This window comes from Hemitrygon akajei, chromosome 24, assembly GCF_048418815.1.
Source record: "Hemitrygon akajei chromosome 24, sHemAka1.3, whole genome shotgun sequence".
NCBI classification, from domain to species: domain Eukaryota; kingdom Metazoa; phylum Chordata; class Chondrichthyes; order Myliobatiformes; family Dasyatidae; genus Hemitrygon; species Hemitrygon akajei.
Genome location: NC_133147.1, coordinates 19,956,981 through 19,980,258, shown reverse-complemented (window position 1 = coordinate 19,980,258; position 23,278 = coordinate 19,956,981). Strand labels below are relative to the sequence as shown.

At 47.9% G+C, this 23,278-nt stretch overlaps 1 protein-coding gene across 7 annotated transcripts in view; it reads left to right on the top strand.

Moving 5' to 3' along the window:
* Positions 1-23,278, top strand: part of nkain1 (sodium/potassium transporting ATPase interacting 1) — an 851,669-nt gene that overhangs the window by 803,488 nt on the left and 24,903 nt on the right. For all 7 annotated transcript variants that reach the window (XM_073028501.1, XM_073028500.1, XM_073028497.1 and 4 more), the window contains one exon: positions 16,925-17,006. In XM_073028501.1, coding sequence (XP_072884602.1) covers positions 16,925-17,006 — 82 coding nt within the window. The remainder of the gene's footprint in view (positions 1-16,924; positions 17,007-23,278) is intronic.

Sequence of the window (23,278 nt, the reverse complement as noted above, 5' to 3'; positions counted from 1 at the left end):
CCGTCGCTTTATTGAATAAAACACCTCAGAGGCAGCAATGTGTTCTCAATAGGGGCGCTAACATAGACAACAGCGCATACAGAAACGTGCATACGCACATACACTGTTACGTACCCCGTCACTGGGTCACTTACCAGCAAAGGTAGAGAGGTCCGCTGAAGTCTGATGGTACTATTTTTAACAGTATTTATTGATAAAATACACAAGAATAATATCAATGCAAACATACAGATAATATACGTCGTCAATACTAAATCTAAAAGCGCGGGTATAATAATAATCAATAAGAAATAGCTCTATCGTTGTCTAGGGGATAATGTGTTGTCCGATGGAAATATAAAAGTCACTCAAGTTCATTCAAGCTGCAGGCTGCAGCCTTTGGTTGGAGTCAAGAGAGAGGGTTTAAACTTGCCCGTTCCTTTTATGATGTCAATCCTTCGAGAGTCGGTGGGGGCTGCTTTCTCCTTTGTGTTAGCTGAAGCCGTCTTCCGTGGCAAGGCCCACCAATTCCGAGGCAAATGGAAAAGGACGCACGTGGACCTTCCACCGGCTTTCGCTATTTCGCTGTTACAGGATTTCGAGCATTTCTTCTGGTGCGTCTGTAGGGCTGTTCCCCAGCCCCTCTTTTATCCTGACTCACAGGGTCTCAGATGTCAATCAGGGTGGAATGATGCCATCCCCCAACCAGCCCACGTTGCCTGAGGGCTTTCCTTGAAGTACAGTACTCAATACACAATTCCGTCTCCAAAAGACAATGACCTGTTCCGTGGCTTTGTATCGCCGGGGCCAGGACATTCCAAACATCTCTCTCTCATTTCCTGGGTCTCCTGACCTGACTTAATAGCGATCTTGCGATTCTCAAAAAGGAGGTGGGGGCCACAGGTGTAACAACACACACACGCAATCAGGAGCAGGGTTTTCAATGGAATTACCCTTTTCATAGAACATAGAATAGTATAGCACAGAACAGGCCCTTCGGTCAACCAATTGGTTGTGGCAAACCAATTAAATTAGTCATCAAATGGTTAACTGATCTCTTCTGCTTACACAATACCCATTTAGGATCATTTTCCTCACATTCATGCCTATCTAAATGTCTCTTAAAACTCTCTAATCTATCTGCCTCTATTGCCACCCCAGGGAACGCATTCCCAAAGTTTGGATCGGTATGTGGATGGTAGGGGCATGAAGGGCAATTTTCCTGGTGCAGGTTGATGCGAGTAGGCAGGTTAAATAGTTCAGCATGGACTAGATGGGTCGAAGGGCCTGTTTCTGTGCTCTTCTTCTCTATGACCCAATGACCCACCATTCTCGGTGTTAAAGAAAAACTTGCCCCTCACATCTCATTTGAAATTGCCCCATCTCTCACCCCCCTTCCCTTCCATCCCATGGATTCTGAGACCCCGACCAATGCCCCAATTTCAACCAACATTGGGAACTTGGGGAAAAAAAACAACGGAATCTGCAAACCCAAAGAAACATTTCCAGCAAACACTGCGCTAGAGATTTGAAATTGAAGCCGGGGCTCCTAACTATATACGTCTGTAATGTGGGAGCAGGTCGTGAGTTTGGTGAATGGGACAGATGACACTGACTATGAAAAGTACATTGATCATTTATTTACAATGATAAAACATTTGACCAAGCATCTAAGCTCCCCCCAAGTTACATGAAACCACTTTGGTTTCCTGGGCTATGTAAGTCCAGGGAAGACAACCTTCGGCCCTGCCAAACTCGTGAGGCGCTCAATCCCACCCCAGACCCCGGCTGGTGTGGATGCTGTGTCATTTACAAATTAATGCCACAAAATAACAGACGATTAAAGGAATCATATTATTGAATCTTAACTGAAGTAAAGAGAAACAAAGAGAAAAGGGCCCATTCTAATTAAACAGTCAAATTTGCACATGTTGGAGCTCATCTTGAACTTCTCTGTCACTCACGCGCCGGGCCCTCGGTCAACGTGAAAGCACATGCCACCTTCCGAAAGTCGCTCGCAATCCATCTCGAACAAACGGGGTCTCCCACCGGATCGTATGTCACCGCCGGTTCTCCCCAGCGTCCTCTCTCTTCATCTCCTCTCAAACAAAAGCCCCAAACCCAACCATATTGTCCCTGACCAAGAAATACCTCCCGCTAATTGGTTGGCGCACATTCCACATCGTCCCTAATCTTCAACAGTAACCCAACCAGGCTGGAATCAGAACAAACAGCTCTTACAGAGCTGCTGAATAAAATACCTACAGCAAAACAGTAAAGATGGGAACCAGGGCATTACATAGACAAATTGCAAAACTAAACATTTAACAAATGGACAACACACACAAAATGCTGGTGGAACACAGCAGGCCAGGCAGCATCTATAGGGAGAAGTGCTGTTGACTTTTCGGGCCAAGACCCTTCGTCCTGACAAAGGGTCTCAGCCCGAAACGTCGACAGCGCTTCTCCCTATAGATGCTGCCTGGCCTGCTGTGTTCCACCAGCATTTTGTGTGTGTTGTTGTTTGAATTTCCAGCATCTGCAGATTTCCTCGTGTTTGCTATTTAACAAACGGATACTTGTCTAAGAAGGTGCACAGAGTCCCCTAAAGCCTGGAGCAGAATTGTACAAGAGTTCTTCAGCACTGGTCACAACTTCAGTGTGAACAGGCCCTGGGGATGAAAGAAAGAGGTCAAGCCTCCCACATGTGCTACTCTTATACCCCTGAGGTGCTTGAAACCAGACACGGGTGCCAAGACGCTCAAGGCGACCAATGGGAAGGGGCCGCTTAATCCCTCAAACAGGCCAATCAATGACCGGCACAGTAGTGGCAGCTTTTGACCAACAACTAACTCCTTCCCTTCTCAAATGTGATTGCTTCAACAAGGTGGCACTTAGGAGACCGAACTGTTCCTTCAAAATAATGAAGTCGGTCCAATCAAAAATGTTAATGAGTACCTTTAATGAGTACAGATGGCCCAGGTAAATGCCAGATCCCTGGCAGATTATTGTTGATTAATTAGTATGAGTTAATTAAGCAGAATTCCTCAGCTAAGATTTTTTTTTTCACGATGCAGCTGCCTTCTGTGACTGTGGAGATTTTGAACATTCTTCAAGTGAAAACCTTCTACTGAGCTTTCAAGGCAGCTGCTTTGTGAGGTTGCAGACTGCCGTCTTGAACACAGAACTGAGCTCGGCTGTTTGGCTGAATATCCTCTTTAGGGGAGCTTCCTCCTTGTCCAGATCAGCACTTCCCCCCCCCCAATCTAAGTCACAAAGTTAGATCATTTTGGCTCTTCCCCCCCACCTGCTATTTTGTGGGATCTTGCTGTGCACAGACAAGCCAAGGTCAGATCATACCAGTCACTGGAACAGTTAGCTCAGCAATAGCATGGGATGCCCTCCAGGAGGACCACAGCCTTGTCGTTGGGCTCGGAGGCTTGCGTGCCCCAATGACCCGGAGACCTCTGCTGGCTGGAGTCAGGGCTTTATTATACTTTGGCTCTTGGTGGGGGTCGCCCATGCCGAACAGGTCAAAGGGTAGAGGCCAGAATAAGAGCGGTCTACCGGTCCTCCAGGTTCGGGGGTTCAGCTTGGGGCGAGTAACCCTGAACGGTCAAACAAAATTGTTATGGAAATAGCAATGAAAGCATCCTTCTACATCTCAATGTGACAGTATTCCTGAATGTCCACCTGGGACTTGCATGACTGACAGTAGAGAAAACCAAGCTACTGACAGGATGAAGGAAGCCCTGAACTCCGCTAGAGATGGAGGACCTTCATCGCTGCCCTAAATGCCAGCGGCATAATGGACAGTAAAGAGACTGTGGGATACATCAAACAATCTACAATCTACATTTCCATCCTTATCTTTATCTGTTTAGCAACCTTTACCACTCTGTCTTTCACTCTGCTTAACATGTGCAAGGGACCTGTCTGTCTCCATACTCAGTGGCCACTCTGTTAGGTGTGTGTAGGCCTCCGTTAGTCTCGACAGACCATGGATTTGTGCCTTGGAAAGTTTCCAGGGCGCAAGCCTGGGCAAGGTTTTTTTTTAATGGAAGACCGGCAGTTGCCCAAGCTGCAAGTCTCCCCTCTCCACGCCACCGATGTTGTCCAAGGGAAGGGCATCAGAACCCATACAGCTTGGCACCGGTGTCGTCGCAGAGCAATGTGTGGTTAAGTGCCTTGCTCAAGGACACACACACAGCCTCAGCCAAGGCTCGAACTAGCAACCTTCAGATAACTAGATGAACGCCTTAACCACTTGGCCACGCGCCAACACTCTGATAGGTACACCCGCTTGTAAATGCAAATTTCAAAGCAGCCAATCACAAGGCAGCAACTCAATACATAAAAGCATGCAGACACGGTCAAGAGGTTCAATTGATGTCCAGACCAAACATCAGAATGGGGAAGAAATGTGATCTGAGTGACTTTGACCGTGGAATGTTTGTCGGTGCCAGACAGGGTGGTTTGAGTATCTCAGAAACTGCTGATCTCCTGGGATTTTCACGCACAACAATCTTTAGAGTTTACGGAGGAATGCTGCGATAAACAAAAAGCACCCAGTGAGCAGCAGTTCCGTTGGTGAAAACGCCTTGTTAATGAGAGAGGTCAGCGGAGAATGGAGAGACTAGTTCAAGCCGACAGGAAGGCGACTCAAGTAACCACACGTTACAGTAGTGGTGTGCCGAAGAGCATCTCTGAACACTCAGCAAGTTGAGCCTTACAGTGGATGGGCTACAACAGCAGGAGACCACACTCGCATGTCTGACAGTAGAGAAAACCAAGTTACTGGCACGATGAAGGAAGCCCTGAACTCCGCCAGAGATGGAGGACCTTCATCGCTGCCCTAAGTGCCAACGGCGTAATGGACAGTAAAGAGACTGTGGGATACATCAACCAATCTACAATCTACATACTCCTACAAACTCCTGTATCTAGTAAGCTGGCCAATCGACTAACAAGGATACATTAATTGGCAGCAGATACTTACCTGGAACGGCAAAAATTTTTTCAAAGAATTCATTCTTGGGATGTTAGGTATCTTTCCTTATTTCCAACTGTGCTCCCTGTAACTATCCATACTGGAGGGTGGAGTCACATAAAGGACAGATTCCTTTTATAAAAATTGGGTGGACTAATCAAATCTACATGTGACTGAGCAGCTTCGATTTTATTGAAGGCAACGGTAACTCAAATACTGACGCGTTACAACAGTTGTGCGCAGAAGAGCATCTCTGAACGCACAACGTCTCGAACCTTGAGGTGGATGGGCTACAGCAGCAGAAGACCATGAACATACAGGCAGTGGCCACTTTATTTGGCACAGGAGGTATCTAAAAAAGTGGCCACTGAATGTATATCTCTCTGTCTTCCTCTCTCCCCATCTGTCTATCAATCTCTTGTATACCTTTTTACGTTGCTCTGGCCAAATACTTTCACCTCATGCCTGAGATTTAATTCCATTCCATGAGGCCCCTCAAGCCCTGATATTGAAAATTAATTGGTTATTTTTATGGTTAATTTATAGTCCTGAATGTTGTCATGGGTGCAGAGATTTAGTGAAGAACTTCTACTTGCCTGCCATCCAAGCAGATGACGCCAGAATCGAACTTTAAAGTCATTGCTCAAGATAACGAGATTGTGGTGCTATCCAGTCTGTGCAAACCAGATCTTTACAATGGATGCAAAATGGCTTGATTTTTTTCTTAATTCCCAAATTTACATGCAACAAGTGACTTTGATAGTCCGTGACACTCAGAGGCCGTTGGCAAGCCGGGTGTAGCTTTATTCAGCTGCACAACAGCCCTGGGGAAGAAGCTGTTTTTCAGTCTTACTGTCTTGGCTGAGGTGTTTCTGCATCTCCTACCAGATGGCAGGACGTTGAGCAGACGCTGGGATGGGTTTTTAATGATGTTATGGGGCACTGTAGGCATCAAGATTTGTAGATAGTCTCCAAGTCCAGTAGTTGAGTCCCAGTGATGAGCTGAGACGTCCTAATGACCCGTTGGAGTGCTTTGTGATCTGTCTCGCTGCATCTGGAGTCCCACACAGTCATTCTGAATGTCAGAATGCTCTCTATTGCACATCGACAAAAACTGGCCAGCAATTTTTTGGAGCAGATTAATTCTCCTTCAGCATCTCAGGCTGCAAAATCACATTGCCCCTTCCCTGCCATCGAGGTTGTATTGACGGACCAAGAGAGCTCCTCGGTGCCGTTCGTCCCCAAAGACTGCCTCACCATCTAGGAATGACGGGGCTTGTTCGGGCCCATTTGCCCTCCTGAAGTCAGTTATCAATTCTTTTGACTTCTTGATGTTGAGTGATAGGTTGTGGTTCCTGCACCAGTTGGACAGTTTCAGCATCTCCACTCTAAGTACAGATTCATTATTGTTTGTACTGAGGCCAATCGCAGTTGTGGCGTCCATAAATTTGATGATAGACCTATGAGAATAGGTGAAGAGAGAATAGAGAAATGGTTTCAGTACACACCCACTGGCAGAGTAGGGGAGTTTCCTATTTTAGCTTTTGCTATTCCGAAGCACATCAAAGGGTCAAAGGTTCAGTGGTACAATTTATTATCAGGGAATGTATACAGGGTACAACCTGAAATTCTTACTCTCCACAGACATCCACAAAACAAAACAAACTCAACGTATCAATGACAGAAAAAGTTAGAAACCCAAAGCCCCCTGTTCCCCCTCCCACGCAGAACAAAAGCATCAAACCTCCCGTTCCTCCCACTTGCTCCAGCAAAAGCACCAACATCACCCACCTTGCAAGCAATAGCAAAACCCTCAGAGACCATCGAAATCTCTGTCCATCCCAACACTTCAACATCTCAGTCAGGCCCTATCTCACTAGCGAGGGAGAGAGAGATATCGCTCCTGCGACAGTGGGAGGGGAGACCCACAGCTCGCTGTTTCGGTGTTTGCAGTCTACCGCGTCACCTGTCTGAGTTCACCGACTCAAGGACCATCAGACGCTCACACGCCATCGAGAGAGAGAGAGCAAGAGGGATCGCTTGAGTGTTGGGCCTTCTTTCGTCAGCAGCGTGCACTACCCACTTTCTTGATGTTTCAATCGCCCGCGACACTTCGGTCGATGACATCAGCGAGGAAGCGGATCACCCACAGGGCCGCTCCCCAGAGGCGCACGTCTTCCAGGCCGCACGGCAAGTCCGAGAACGAGAACCCATCGCCTTGAAGAACCGCAGTTTGAGCTGCCACTATAGATCAAGTCAAGTCGCTTTTGATTGTCGTTTCAACCATAACTGCTGGCACATTACACAGTAAAAACAAGACAACGTTTTTCAGGACCATGGTGCTACATGAAACAGTCCAAAAACTATACTGAACTATGTAAACCAACACAAAAACTACACCAGACTACAGACCTACCCAGGACTGCATAAAGTACACAGAACAGTGCAGGCATTACAATAAATAATAAACAGGACAGTAGGCACAGTAGAGGCAGTAAGTTGGTAGTCCGATGGCTTGGGGGGAAATCTGTTACATAAATAAACAGCTGAATGACGGTGTCCGGGATTCTGTCCGTTTCTGTCCTCCCGCCAAGTATTTCGATGCCACAGATGTAGAACAGATTACGGACTCTGACAAGACCCCTGCCGCCTTGGAAAGAAAAATGAGAAGAGAATAAACTGCTTCAAAGAATAAATTCTTTCTGCACAGATACAAAAGTAAAGAGCCAAAGTGCAAAGATCACGTTAAGGTAGCTTAGGCGATCAAGAATTTTTCTTTAGTGTGTGAACGAAGAGCCTGATACCAGTGGGGTAGAAGATGTCAAAGAGGCTGCTGATACATGCTTTCAAGCCTCTGCATCTTCTGCCTGATGGGAGGGAGAAGAAAGAACGAACGTGGTTATGTTGGCTGCTTCCCTAAGGCACTGGGAAGCGTTTGATGTGCTGAAAGCACTGGTATCTCGAGCACAACAGAAGCCCCGCTCACGGATCATGACGTTGCTACCTCACGGCAGTGACGAGACAGCCCAAAGCGGCTTCATTTGCTGTAACGAAGCAGAGAATGCCAGGGGCGCCCAGCAGGTCGGGCAACATAGGCAGAGGCAGAAACAGTGAAGGTTTAAGGCCAGGGCCTATGAGAGCCACGGCAGAAAAGTAGGTGGCCATTCTGCCCATCCTACCAGTTATAGCATGGCCGGACTGAACTTCAATTCCTGCAGCTGCCTCTGATTAAGATCCCTATGTACCCTTGCACTAAAAAGCCCGTTGTTCCCAGTGTGGAAGGTTATATTGCCCTCTTTGAGTGTATTTTTTATGATCACAAGGCCCTGCCGGACGTTAAGAACCTAAAGTACTGCAGGTCCACCCCATCAGCGAGCTGCTTGTTGGCGGAGAAGTTGAAGGATCCGGGCCTGGTGCAGATCTTGCTGGCGCCTGCGTCAGAGAGCCGTCGGGGGAGTTGGCGTGCAATCTCACAGCAGCTGACTGTCTCATTGATCACTAGCCCCTGTTGGACATTGTCCGTGCGGAATGCTGCAAGTCTGGTCCGCTGATATATTGGCAGACAACAGGACTAGAGGACTAGGCCTCAAGCCGCGGTGTTGCCTGTTCACGGCTGCCTAGAAGAGAGGCCTCGGAGTCGGTGCGCTCCAGTGGAGGCAGTGTGGCGGGGCATCCAAGCTGGAGTCGGTGCTTCCCCCTAGTGGTCTCTTGGCAGAATGCAGGCTGTACCGTGTTCGACTGCAGAATGCAAGCTGTACCGTGTTCGACTGCAGAATGCAGGCTGTACCGTGTTCGACTGCAGAATTCAGGCTGTACCGTGTTCGACTGCAGAATGCAAGCTGTACCGTGTTCGACTGCAGAATGCAGGCTGTACCGTGTTCGACTGCAGACTGCAGGCTGTACCGTGTTCGACTGCAGAATGCAGGCTGTACCGTGTTCGACTGCAGAATGCAAGCTGTACCGTGTTCGACTGCAGAATGCAGGCTGTACCGTGTTCGACTGCAGACTGCAAGCTGTACCGTGTTCGACTGCAGAATTCAGGCTGTACCGTGTTCGACTGCAGAATGCAAGCTGTACCGTGTTCGACTGCAGAATGCAGGCTGTACCGTGTTCGACTGCAGAATGCAGGCTGTACCGTGTTCGACTGCAGACTGCAAGCTGTACCGTGTTCGACTGCAGAATGCAAGCTGTACCGTGTTCGACTGCAGAATTCAGGCTGTACCGTGTTCGACTGCAGAATTCAGGCTGTACCGTGTTCGACTGCAGAATTCAGGCTGTACTGTGTTTGACTGCAGACTGCTGCATCACACATGGACTCAGGTTCTTGGACTGTATTTTTTTTTGTGTGTGACTCTATTTTACAGCTATCTTATACATGCTTGCTATCTTATATGTGACATATGTTCCTTGGTGCTGTATGTGACTATCAGTACTGTGTTTTGCACCTCAATCAAAATCAAAATCTGCAGATGCTGAAAACCTGAAATAAAAGGTCAAAGTGCATTTATTATCGAAGTATGTGTACTATATACTGTACGACCTTGAGATACATCCTTGAGATCCACACTTAGAGCATATATGGCCATTACAGAGACTTGGATGGTGCAGGGGCAGGAATGGCAACTTCAAATGCCAGGCTTTAGATGTTTCAGAAAGGATAGGGAGGGAGGCGTGGGCCTGTTGATCAGAGATAGTGTCACGGTTGCAGAAAAGGAGGAAGTTATAGAGGGGTTGTCTACGGAATCTCTGTGGGTGGAAATTAGGAACAGGAAGGGGTCAATAACTCTACTGAGTGTTTTTTATAGACCACCCAATAGTAACAGGGATAACGAGGAGCAGATAGGGACACAGATTCTGGAAAGGAGTAATAATAACAGGGTTGCTGTGTTGGGAGATTTTAATTTCCCAAATATTGATTGGCATGTCCCTAGAGTGAGGGTTGTAGATGGGGTGGTGTTTGTTAGGTGTGTTCAGGAAGGTTTCTTAATACAATGTGTAGATAAGCCTACAAGAGGAGAGGTTGTACTTGATCTGGTATTGGGAAATGAACCTGGTCAGGTGTCAGGTCTCTCAGTAGGAGGGCATTTTGGAGATGGTGGTCACAATTCTAACTCCTTTACCATAGCATTGGAGAGGGATAGGAACAGACAAGTTAGGGAAACGTTTAATTGGAGTAAGGGGAACTATGAGACTATCAGGCAGGAACTTAGAAGTATAAATTGGAAACAGAGGTTCTCAGGGAAACGTACAGAAGAAATGTGGCAAATGTTCGGGGGATATTTGCGTGGGGTTCTGAGTAGGTACGTTCCAATGAGACATGGAAAGGATGGTAGGGCACAAAATCCGTGGTGCACAAAGGTCGTTGTAAATCTGGTCAAGAAGAAAAGAAGACCTTACAAAAGGTTCAAAAAAATAGGTAATGATATGAATCTAGAAGATATTAAGGCTAGCAGGAAACAGTTTAAGAATGAAATTAGGAAAGCCAGAAGGGGCCTTGAGAAGGCCTTGGCGGACAGGATTAAGGAAAACCCCCAAGGCATTCTACAAGTATGTGAAGAGCAAGAGGATAAGGCATGAGGGAATAGGACCAATCAAGTGTGACGATGGAAAAGTGTGTACGGAACCGGAGGAAATAGCAGAGGTACTTAATGAATACTTTGCTTCAATATTCACTGCGGAAAAAGATCTTGACGATTGTAGGGATGACTTGCGGTGGACTGAAAAGCTTGAGAATGCAGATATTAAGAAAGAGGATGTGCTGGAGCTTTTGGAAAGCATCAAGTTGGATAAGTCACCAGGACCGGACAGGATGTACCCCAGGCTATTGTGGGAAGCGAGGGAGGAGATTGCTGAGCCTCTGGCAATGATCTTTGCATCATCAATGAGGACGGGAGAGGCTCCGGAGGATTGGAGGGTTGCGGATGTTGTTCCCTTATTCAAGAAAGGGAGTAGAGATAGCCCAGGAAATTATAGGCCAGTGAGTCTTACTTCAGTGGTTGGTAAGATGATGGAGAAGATCCTGAGAGGCAGGATTTATGAACATTTGGAGAGGCATAATATGATTAGGAGAAGTCAGCATAGCTTTGTCAAAGGCAGGTCATGCCTTCTGAGCCTAATTGTATTTTTTGAGGATATGACTAAACACGTTATTGAAAGTAGAGCAGTAGATGTCGTGTATATGGATTTCAGCAAGGCATTTGATAAGGTACCCCATGCAAGGCTTATTGAGAAAGTAAAGAGGCATGGGATCAGGGGACATTGTTTTGTGGATCCAGAACTGGCTTGCCCACAGAAGGCAAAGAGTGGTTGTAGATGGGTCATATTCTGCATGGAGGTTGGTGACCAGTGGTGTGCCTCAGGGATCTGTTCTGAGCCCCTACTCTTTGTGATTTTTATAAATGACCTGGATGAGAAAGTGGAGGGATGGGTTAGTAAATTTGTTGATGACACAAAGGTTGGGGGTGTTGTGGATAGTGTGGAGGGCTGTCAGAGTTTACAGTGGGACATTGATAGGATGCAAAACTGGGCTGAGAAGTGGCAGATTCAGTTCCACCCAGATAATTGTGAAGTGGTTCATTTTGGTAGGTCAAATATGATGGCAGAATATAACATTAATGGTAAGACTCTTGGCAGTGTGGAGGATCAGAGGGATCTTGGGGTCTGAATCCATAGGACACTCAAAGCTGCTATGCAGGTTGACTCTGTGGTTAAGAAGGCATATGAAGCATTGGCCTTCATCAACTGTGGGATTGAGTTTAGGAGCCGAGAGGTAATGTTGCAGCCTGGTCAGACCCCACTTGGAGTACTGTGCTCAGTTCTGGTCACCTCACTACAGGAAGGATGTGGAAACTAGAAATTTGGATGTTGCCTGGATTGGGGAGCATGCCTTATGAGAACAGATTGAGTGAACTCGGCCTTTTCTCCATGGAGCGACAGAGGATGAGAGGTGACTTGATAGAGGTGTACAAGATATTGAGAGGCATTGATCGTGTGGATAGTCAGAGGCTTTTTCCCAGGGCTGAAATGGTTAGCACGAGAGGGCATAGTTTTAAGGTGCTTGGAAGTAGGTTCAGAGGAGATGTCAGGGGTAAGTTTTTTTACGCAGAGAGTGGTGAGTGTGTGGAATGGGCTGCCGGCGACGGTGGTGGAGGCTGATACGATAGGGTCTTTTAAGAGACTCCTGGATGGGTACATGAAGCTTAGAAAAATAGAGGGCTATGGGTAAAGCCTAGGTAGTTCTAAGTTAGGGACGTATTTGGCACAGCTTTGTGGGCCGAAGGGCCTGTATTGTGCTGTCTTCTACCTCCCTACAGGCAGCCACAATACAAATAATCCCAATAGAACCCACTTTTAAAAACTGTCAAGCACCCAGTGTGCTAAATAAAGAATAAGTCGTGCAAACAATAAAAGGTAAACAAATGACACTCAGAACTGAAGTTCACAAAAGTTAGTTCACCTCTGTAGCTAGTCCAGGAGCCCTTCAGTTGCAGGCCAGGCCACAGCCTCTGTTCAGTGCAGAGACGGGTAAACCTCGCCAAGCACCGAGCTGAACATTGGCGCATCCCTCGCCTCCGGCCCCAGTGCCCTGACCTTTTCACTCTGGCCCGGCACTTAAATCAGCCAAATCTTGCCTCATTACTCGCTCTTGGACCCAGGTCCTGCTGTTTCAATATGCTCTCAGGCCCAGGCCCCACCAGCTCAATACTGCCTTGCCTCGCCTTGGAACTGGCACTTCAAATCATCTACAAGTTCGCTTCAGCAATGCCCAAGTATTGGCTCGTTCCTTCCTCTCGGGCCTAGGCCCCGCTGTCTCGATTCGCCCCGTACACGCCACGTCACGACCGTCCTACACCTTTGAGATGTGAGTTCACACCACAAGAATGCCAGGTTTTTTCAGGTAGTTCAAAACCTCCCTCCAAAAGGGAAATTACAGGCCATTGATTGCAGTGATCATTTACCAGAAAAATTTGCGATTAATAAACTAGTCAGTAGTTTTGTTTGCTGCCAGTGAGGCATCACTGTGTTTCACCAGCACCATCCTAAACTGAACTCAACACAGAAAATGCTGAAAAACTCAGCTGGTGAAGCAGCATCTGCGGGAAGAGAAATCGACTTAATTCCAAAGCTCTTGATATGTTCAGTCTGTTTCCCCTCCATGGGTGCTGCCTGACCTGCTGAGTATTCTCTGTTTTATTTCAAATTGGAGCATCTGCATTTTTTAATTTTTTTATTGAATTATGCAGAGAACAGTACTAAATGTTTAGATGACAGTGTGTGGTTTAAGACATTTAGAGAACATATTTTGTGCTAGTAACATGGTAAGTGTTGGATTGTTGATATAAGCCTACCATAGATATACATCAAACAATATAACAATAATAATAATAAGTACTTTATTGATCCTGAGTGGGAAATTATTTCAATACAGCAGCAACATTTAAAAACACACAAGTATCGACGTAAATTTTGTTGAATCTGGACCAACAACTTAAATCACGAATGCTTGTTGGCCCCCTTTGTACCAACATTCCCCTCAGACCACCACTCCAACCAACATAACACTGAAATCGGGGATTTCCCGTGGGCCAAATGATTGATCCTTCTCCCTGCCCCTGACGTGTGGGTCTCCCTTGTGATAGTGAGTCTCCAGAGTTCTTGCTGCTCTGCATTCATCACCCATCAGTCTCATTCGCTTTCCTCATCAGTTCAAAATGTGTGTTTCGATTTCGTTGGTTTCGGCCTGTCAGGGTAACCGGTCTCAGCTTTTCATTGGCTCTGGTCCAAGGCAGCAATGCCTTATTGCCCTTCTTGCAGGTAACAACTTGTACTTCATGCCTCTTTCCTTGTCCTCCCGGAATCAGACCAGTTCGAGCCAGATTAGCCAAATCCGCCAATTGCTCGGCTCAGGTTACTTCAGACTGACTGCCGTAAACCTGCAAGCTCCATCAACCAAAGAACATCTCTCAAGCAGCTTCTTATTTGGAACTGGTCCCTAGTTTGTCAGATTATCTATAGGGGCCTCATTGTGTCCTCCATAAATTGCTTTGATCCAGCTATTCCTGAGTAAAAACCAGTTCACAAAATGGAGGATACAGAACGTTTTCGCAAAATGGCAGCCTGCATCCCTTCCACTACATGGCAACACCGGCGGCCTGGATTCAATTCCCGCCGCTGCCCGTAAGGAGTTTGAACATTCTCCCCGTGATCGCATGGGTTTCCTCCCAGTGCTTCGGTTTCCTCCCACAGTCCAAAGATGTACCGGTTGGTAGGGTGATAGGTCATTGTAAATCGTCCCACGATTAGGCTAGGTTTAAATCGGGGGATTGTTGGGTGGTGCGGCTAAAGGGCCAGAAGGGCCTATTCCACGCTGTATCTCAATAAAAAACAAAATGCCGGAGGAACTCGGCAGGTCATGAACACTCGAAAGTCTGCAGATGCTGGAAATCCAAAGACATCTAATTCGTCTACTTCCACTGTCCTTACCTCATTCCTGTTAGATGTTTCCTTCCATATTTTAATCCCTTCATGGCCAACGGTGAGATGGTCGGTGCAATTGCGGAGCTGCTGTACCAGAGCGAGTCTGACTAGTGGCAAGATGCTTTAAGGGCTCCCTCTGTGCTGAGAGAATTCCTCTCAGGGACTACCCTGGGACTGAGCATGACCTGCTTCCTCTGTACAGTTTCGGCCACCGACCTGCAGGAAAGGTATCGATCAGATTGAAAGAGTGCAGAGAAAATGTACAAGGATATTGTCAGGACTTCAGTTATAGAGGAAGGTTGAATAGATTAGGCCTTTAGTCCCCAATGAGGGGAGATTTGACAGAGGTATGCAAAATTACGAGGGGTATAGAATGCAAGCAGGCTCTTTCCACTGACGTTGGACGAGACTACAACTGGAGGTCAAGTGTCAAGGGTGAAAGGTGAAACCTTTAAGGAGAACCTGAAGGGGAACTTCTCCATTCCGAGGGTGGAACGAGCTGCCAGTGGGTGTGGGTTTGCTTGCAGCATTTCAGAGAAGTGCGTGGACGGGAGAGGTTTGGACGTCTGTGGTCCGGGGGCCGGGTCGGTGGGACTAGGCAGGACAGCAGCTCAGCACGGGCTAGGTAGGCTGAAGTGCTCCGCGATTCACTGCTCAGTGGGTTCTGAGGGGGCCAGTGTGGAACCAGGGGTGAGCTAATGCACGGTCTGTGGCTTTGTTGCTGGTGACAGCGACGTTGCAGGGAATTAAGGATTTATGGGGAAAAGGCGGGCAGGTGGAGATGAGTCCATGGCCAGATCAGCCACGATCTTATTGAATGGCGGGGCAGGCTCGACAGGCCGGACGGCCGACTCCTGCTCCTGTTTCTTTATGCTCTTATCGCTACCACCTGTTCTACATAACAGGTTTAGTGCGCAGCACAGGTTTAATATCTTTTGCTCTGTTGACATTTTGGGCAATGTTTAAGTGCAGCACAAGGAGGATCAAAGAGATTAAAGGTGAGCTCTATTCGTCACAAGTACATCGTGTCAACGACCAACACTGTCTGAGGCTGTGCTGGGGGTGGGGGGGGCAGGCCGCTCGTGTCGCCATGCTTCACCTGCCAACACACCCACCTACTGCCCGTTACGCTGCTGGCATTTAGGGCAGCGACAAATGTCCTCCATTTCTGGCGGCACCCGGGGCCTCCCCCCCCCGTGACCTGCACCACTGTCAGCAGGGCAAGCTCCGGCCCGAGATTCAGGAGCTCGCAGACGTGGAAGGATTCTTCACCGCGCTCTCCGCGTAACAGTTTTGTTTGACCCGTCAGGGCTGTTAACCCCGAACCTGGAGGACCGGTGGACCGGTCTTAGTCTGGCCTCTACCCTTTGACCTGTTGGCATGGGTGGCCCTCCCAACAGCACAAAGCCCCGACTCCGGCCAACGTAGCTCTCCGGGTCACTGAGGCACGCGAGCCTCCGAGCCCAACGACGAGGTTGTGGTCCTCTCGGAGGAGTGCTGACATTGCAGACCCACAAGTTATTTACTCTAACCTGTATGTCTTGGAGGAAACCAGAGCGCCAGTGGAAACCCGCGCGGTCATGGGGAGAGCGCACAAACTCCTGACGGGCGGTAGCGGGAATCGCTCCCAGGCACAGGCCCCACCAGCTCAACATTATCTTAAAGTTGGTGCTGTAAATCATTACGCTACAAAACCATGCTGCCCCCTACGGTAGCAGGCCACGTTGCATTTCTGTACTTCGCTGGTCTAGTGCAGAGTTAATATATTTTATATTTGATATTTTCAGCATTTTTTATGGTGGATGCTGGTACAAGAGTGTAAACAACTGCAAAAAGTAACTGAGAAAGGGAATCAAGGCAGAAGTTTAACCGCTGCATCCATCCAATGGGTAATAACAAGCAAATGTGCACAGGTTTGAAATTATACGTTAGCGCAGTCACGTTACAAAGTACTGGAGAGTTTAACATCGGTAGCTGAGCGAAGGGCGCTGAGCAGGCTACGGTCAATTATGGATAACTCTGAACATCCTCTACATAGCACCATCCAGAGACAGAGAAGCAGTTTCAGCGACAGGTTACTATCGATGCAATGCTCCTCAGACAGGATGAAGAGGTCAATACTCCCCAATGCCATTAGGCTTTACAATTCTACCGCCAGGACTTAAGAACTTTTTAAAAGCTATTAATGCTTTTTGAGACGGTGATTTAGATGCATATCATATTTTTTTACTGAGTTAAGTATTGTATGTAATTAGTTTTGCTACAACAAGTGTATGGGACATTGGAAAAAAAAGTTGAATTTCCCCATGGGGATGAATAAAGTATCTATCTATCTATCTATCTACACGGATGGAGTCATGCAGCCGAACTGCTGTAGTGTCTATCGCAGGGGATAAAGTTCTGTCTTGTATTTATCCTCTTGGAAATGATCAAATACTCTCCTTCGAAAGGACCATGACAGTCTCTCTCTGTTTGCAGTTGACTTCATCGCGGGATTTGATTCCTACGGGTACCAAGCCCCTCAGAAGACCTCTCATTTACAGCTGCAGCCTCTGTACACGTAAGTGCTTCACACAGTGAGAAAGGGCCCCCCCCCCCCTCATTTGTTTAAGTCTGGTGCGGACCCTCTGGGGGAATGTTGTCCATGATAATAATCCCTTTTTTTTTATCTTTAATGCCTGTCTGGGAGAAATGTCTTTAATTTTATCGCTCCCTCTGCTGTGAAGGCAGTTGTTAATTGGTATTCTTAGGGGAATGAGGAAAGCTCAGGGCCAGGGGGAGCTGTGGATATTTTAAGTACAAGAGTAGTGTTTGTAAGTATTCTGCTAACATCTCCATGGTTGATTAGAACAGTACCACTAAGGAACTGGATCCACACGTTCAAATTTTATTATCAAAGTACAGGTATGTCACCACATACAACCCTGAGATTCACTCTCCTGCGGGCGTAGTCAGCAAATCTGTGGAATAGTAACTATAACAGGATCACTGAAAGATCGAGCAGAGTGCGGAAGGCAGCAAATGCAGACACAAGTAAATAGCAATAAATAACGAGACCATGAAAAAAAGAGTCCTTAAAGTGAGATCATCGGTTGTGGCAACAACACACAAAATGCTGGAGGAGCTCAGCAGGTCAGGCAGCGCCTCTGGAAAAAAAATGTACAGTCAACACTTCTGGTCCGAGACCCTTCGGCAGGGTTGACTGTACTTTTTTCCACAGATGCTGCCTGGCCTGCCGAGTTCCTCCAGCATTTTGTGTGTGTTGCTGGGATTTCCAGCATCTGCCGATTTTCTCTTGTTTGCCCTTGGCGGCGGGAACCCTGGGAAACAGATACTCCTTTGTCTACTCTGTCGATGTCTCTCATAAGCTTATAAGCCTCTATCGGATCTCCCCTCGGCCTCCGCTGCTCCAGAGAAAGCAACCCAAGTTTATCCAGCCTCTCGTGATAGGATATGCCCTCTAAACCAGGCAGCGTCCTGGTGAACCTCTTCCACGCCCTCTCCAAAGCCTCAACAACCTTCCTACAGTGGGGTGACCAGAACTGTAAGCAATATTCCAGATGCGGCCTAACCAGAGTTTTCTAAAGTTGCAGCCTAACCTCTTGACTTTTGAACTCAATGCCTCACCTCAACTAATAAAGGCGAGCATTCCATGAGTTTTTTTAACCACCCTAGCGATCACTTTCAAGGAGCTATGGACCACAGGTTCACTCTACTGTGAGGATGAATCCACACTCAGGTTGGAGGACCAGCACCTTACATTCCAACCTGAGGGTAGCCTCCAACCTGATGGTGTGAACATTGATTTCTTGAACTTCCAGTAATGCCTCCCCCCTTCACCATTCCCCATCCCCTTTTCCCTCTCTCACCTTACCTGCCCATCACCTCCCTCTGGTGCTCCTCCCCGCCCCCCCCACCTTTCTTCCATGGTCTTCTGCCCTCTCCTATCAGGTTCCCCCTTCTCCAGCCCTTTATCTCTTTTCACCTGTCAGCTGCCCAGCTCTTTACTTCACCCTCCCCCCTCTCCCAGTTTCACCCATCACCTGCCGCCTTGTGCTTCCTCCTCCTCTCCACCCCCACCTTCTCACTCTGACCTCCCCTCTTCCTTTCCAGTCCTGAGGAAGGGTGTCGGCCTGAAGCGTCGACTGTTTACTCTTTTCCATAGATGCTGCCTGGCCGGCGTTTTCTGCGTGTTGCCCATGATCTCTCTCCTCAGCAAGGTTAAGGATCTTGTCCTTAACGATGTTCTGTCTCCTTACATTTTCCCTACCATGGATAGTTTAAGGGAATTGGGCAAAGAGCTGGTAACGGGATGAGTGTAACAAATCTATGATTCAAGACTGTAAGACATAGGAGCAGAATTAGGCCATCCGGCCCATCGAGTCTGCTCCGCCATTTTATCATGGCTGATCCTTTGTTCTTTCTCCTCGTGAACCCCACTTCCCAGCCTTCTCCCTGTAACATTTGATGCCTTGTCCAATCAATCTCTGCCTTAAGTACACCCAACGACCTGGCCGAGGTTGATAGGTTCTTGATTGGACATGGCATCAAAGGAGAGAAGGCCGGGGAATGGGGTCGAGGAGAGGAGAAAGAAAGGATCGGCCATGATTGAATGGCGGAGCAGACTCGACCTCTGTGTGGAATCAGATAAATCCGGATCCAGTGATCTCTGGATTAAAGTCACAATGCAACTTTCAGGACTTAAAGCAAACTGTGGGTAAAACCTCAGTGGGTCAGGGCACACCAGTGGAGGGAAATAGACAGTCAGCACTTGGGGCTGTGACACTTCATCAGTCGATGTGAAGGCTCTCGAACCCGACCGTCGAGTCCATTTCCCTCCACGGATGCTGTCTGACCTGCTGAGTTCGTCCAGCATTTTGTTCTTTCAAAGTTCAAAGTAAATTTATTATCTAAGTACGTATTTGCAACCCTGAGATTCATTTTCTTGAGGGAATACCCAAAAAATCTACAGAATAATAACCATAACAGAATAAATAAAAGACCACACCAACTAGGGCATTCAATCAGTGTGCGGAAGACAATAAACTGTGCAAATCTAAAACAAAGTGAGTAATAGCAATAAATATCGTGATCATGAGCTGAAGAGTCCCTGAAAGTGAGTCCATAGGTTGGGGGAACAGTTCCCTGAGGAGGCGAGTGAAGTTATCCCCTTTGGCTCAAGAGCCTGATGGTTAAGGGGTAGGAAATGTTCCTGAACCTGGTGGTGTGGGTCCTGAGGCTCCTGTATCTTCTTCCTGATGGCAGCAGTGAGAAGAGAGCATGACCTGGGTGGTGGGGGTCCCTGACGATGGACTCTGCTGGCCTGCGACCGTGCTTCATGTGCTCAGTGGAGGGAAGAGCTTTATCCGTGATGGACTGGGCTGCCTCTGCTACCTGTTGTTGGATTTTCCATCCAGTTTCCAGCCTCAGTAATTTCTCGTGTCACTGTTTAAGACTTTGTTTTGCAAGTGTTCCCTCATATTTGTCCTCGTCCCTCAACACGAGAAGAGGCTGAGGGAGTGTAAGGGCTCACACTAAGGGGGCACTGAGCTGAAGATGGAGGAGCACTAACTTTCAGAACTAACATTAGGGGACTGACCTCCCTCAGAACCTATCAAGTCTGCTGAATTGCTGAGGTCTTATTGTCCTTGAACGAAGGGTGACAACCTCCCTCACACCCACCCTCCACCCCAACTCACAGAAACATAGAAAACCTGCAGCACAATACAGGCCTTTCGGCCCACAATGCTGTGCTGAACATGTACTTACTTTAGAAATTACCTAGGGTTACCCATAGCCCTCTATTTTTCTAAGCTCCATGTATCCATCCAGGAGTCTCTTAAAAATATCATATCCGCCTCCACCACTGCCGCCAGCAGCCCATTCCACGCACTCACCTCTCTCTGCGTAAAAAACTTACCTCAGACATCTCCTCTGTACCTATTTCCTAGCACCTTAAAACTGTGCCCCCTCATGTTAGCCATTTCAGCCCTGGGAGAAAGCCTCTGGCTATCCACACAATCAATGCCTCTCATCATCTTATACACCTCTATCAGGTCACCTCTCATCCTCCGTCACTCCAAGGAGAAAAAGCACAACCTATTCTCATAAGGCATGCTCCCCAATCCAGGCAACGTCCTTGTAAATCTCCTCTGCACCCTTTCTATGGTTTCCTCATCCTTCCTGTAGTGAGGTGACCAGAACTGAGCACAGTACTCCAAGTGGGGTCTGACCAGGGTCCTATATAGCTGCAACATTACCTCATGGCTCTTGAACTCAATCCCACGGTTGAAGAAGGCCAATGCACCGTATACCTTCTTAACCACACAGTCAACCTGCGCGGCAGCTTTGAGTGTCCTCGAGTGTATGTAGATTGGTAGGTTAACTGGCCACTGTAAATTACATCTATTGTGTAGAAATGGGGAGGGAATTGATAGAATTATTATCATAGTCAAAGAACACCACAGCACAGAGTCAGGCCTTTTGACCTACCTAGTCAATGCCAAACTCCCTAGTCCCATCGACCTGCACCCAGACCAGAATCCTCAATACCCTTCCCATCCACGTACCTGATCAAATTTCTCTTAACTTTTGAAAGCGAACCCAAATCCACCACTTCCGTTAGCAGGTCATTCCACACTCTCACCGCCCTCTCAGTGAAGATGTTCTCCCCTCACGTTCCCCTTTAATAGTTTACCCTTCACCCTTAATCGAAAACCTCTCGTTCTATACTCATCCAATTGCAGTGGCCTGCTTCCATTTACCCTACCTACTCCCCTCATAGTTTTGTTTACCTCTTTCAAATCTCCAGTCAGTCTTCTACGCTCTAGGGAATAAAGACCTAACCCGATAACCCAGGACCTCAAGTCTTGCACCCATCCTTGTAACTCCCTCAGTCCCATATTCTCTCACCTGGCTGTATCCTCCCCTCCTAACACAGGCCCCGCGTCCAACTTGTTCCACCTGCAAGAGGCGCGGGGGACTGAAGGGCATGTGTCTGTTTAAAAGCTCCTCTCTTCTCCCGGCCTGTCTCCCTGAAGCTCTCCCTGTCCTGGTGTGATGCCACAACAAATTACTGTGCTTCATAAAGAAATTAGTTTAGCCTGCCCGCTAGGCGCTTTAGTATGAGATGCTGAAGAGGTCTGGTTTGAAACGGAATCCCCAGGCCTGTAGGCCGGCTGAATAAGGCCTTGATCTAGAGGTGGCTGTCACTTATTTAGGTCTATAAGGGTGCTGAGGGCCTGACGGCGCTTCGCCAGCCATGACTGCTCCTTCAGAGACTCGCTAAGTTCGGTCCCGGCAGATCGATGCGGGCGAAGCAAGCAGCCGGCAGCATTCAGGGCAGAATTCTCCAAAGCAGTCAGCTGAGGCTGGGTGGTGGGTGAGGAGAGAGAGAGGGAGAGGGAGGGAGAGAGAGGGAGAGTGGGAGGGAGGGAGAGTGGGAGGGAGAGAGAGAGGGAGAGCGGGAGGGAGGGTTTGAGGGAGAGAGAGAGAATGAGGGAGAGAGGGAGGGAGGAGGAGAGAGAGAGAGGGAGGGAGGGTTTGGGGGGAGAGAGAGAGAGAGAATGAGGGAGAGAGGAGGGAGGGGGAGAGAGAGAGAGGGAGGGAGGGGGAGAGAGGGAGGGAAGGGGGAGAGAGAGAATGAGGGAGAGAAAGAGAGGGAGGGAGGGTTTGGGAGAGAGGAGAGGGAGAGAGAGAGAGAGGGAGGGAGAGGGAGGGGGAGAGAGAGAGAGAGAGAGAGAGAGAGAGAGAGAGAGAGAGAGAGAGAGAGAGAGAGAGAGAGAGAGAGAGAGAGAGAGAGAGATGAGAGAAGAGAGGAGCATTTAAAGCCCTCCCCCCGAGTGTGAGGGAAGTTATCGTGCTTAGTTTAAAGATGATAACAATTGTTAATTTCAAAAATGAATTTTAATGATGACTATAAGACATAGGAGCAGAATATAGGCCATTTGTCCTATGACTAACTTGTATTTCCTCTTCGCCCCCTTCCCCTACTTTCTCCCCATAACCTTTGGTGCCCTTACTAATCACGAAACTATCAAGCTGCACTTTAAATATGCCCAGTGATTTGGCCTGCACGACTATCCATGGCAGTGAATTCCCACAGATTCCCCACCCTCTGGCTCAAGAAATTCCTCCTCACCTCCGTTCTGAAGGGACGTCCTTGAATTCCGAGGCTGTGCCCTCTGGTCCTAGACACTCCCTCTGTTGGAAATGCCCTCTCCACGTCTACTCTATCTAGTTCTTTCAATATTCGGTAGGTTTCAATGAAATTTCCCCCGAGCCCCACCCCGCTTTCTTCTAAACTCCAGTTAGTACAAGCCCAGAGCCCCCTAATGTTCCTCAAATGTTAAACCTTTTGGTCCCAGGATCATAAAATATATATATACAAGAAGAAAACCCTTTTACATTCTTTGCGTCATTTGATAAATATATTCGGTCGTGTTAAAACTTTCTTTAAAATGATGGCATCATGTGCCCCCCCCCCCCCCCACCCGGGGCAATACAACCATCTGGTGTTTGAGGGGCTTCTCACCCAACTCAGTCCCTCCATGTCCATAAGATATAGGAGCAGAATTAACCCATCTGGCCCATCGAGTCTGCTCCGCCATTCCATCACGGCTGATCGTTTTTTTTCTATCTCCTCCTCAACCCCAGTTCCCAGCCTTCTCCCCGTAACCTTTGATGCCGTGTCCAATCAAGAACCTCTCAATCTCTGGCTTAACTACACCCAGCGATCTGACCTCCACAGCTGCCCATGGGAACACGTTACACAAACTCACCACCCTTTGGCTAAAGAAATTTCTCCGCATCTCTGTTTTGAAATGGCGCCCC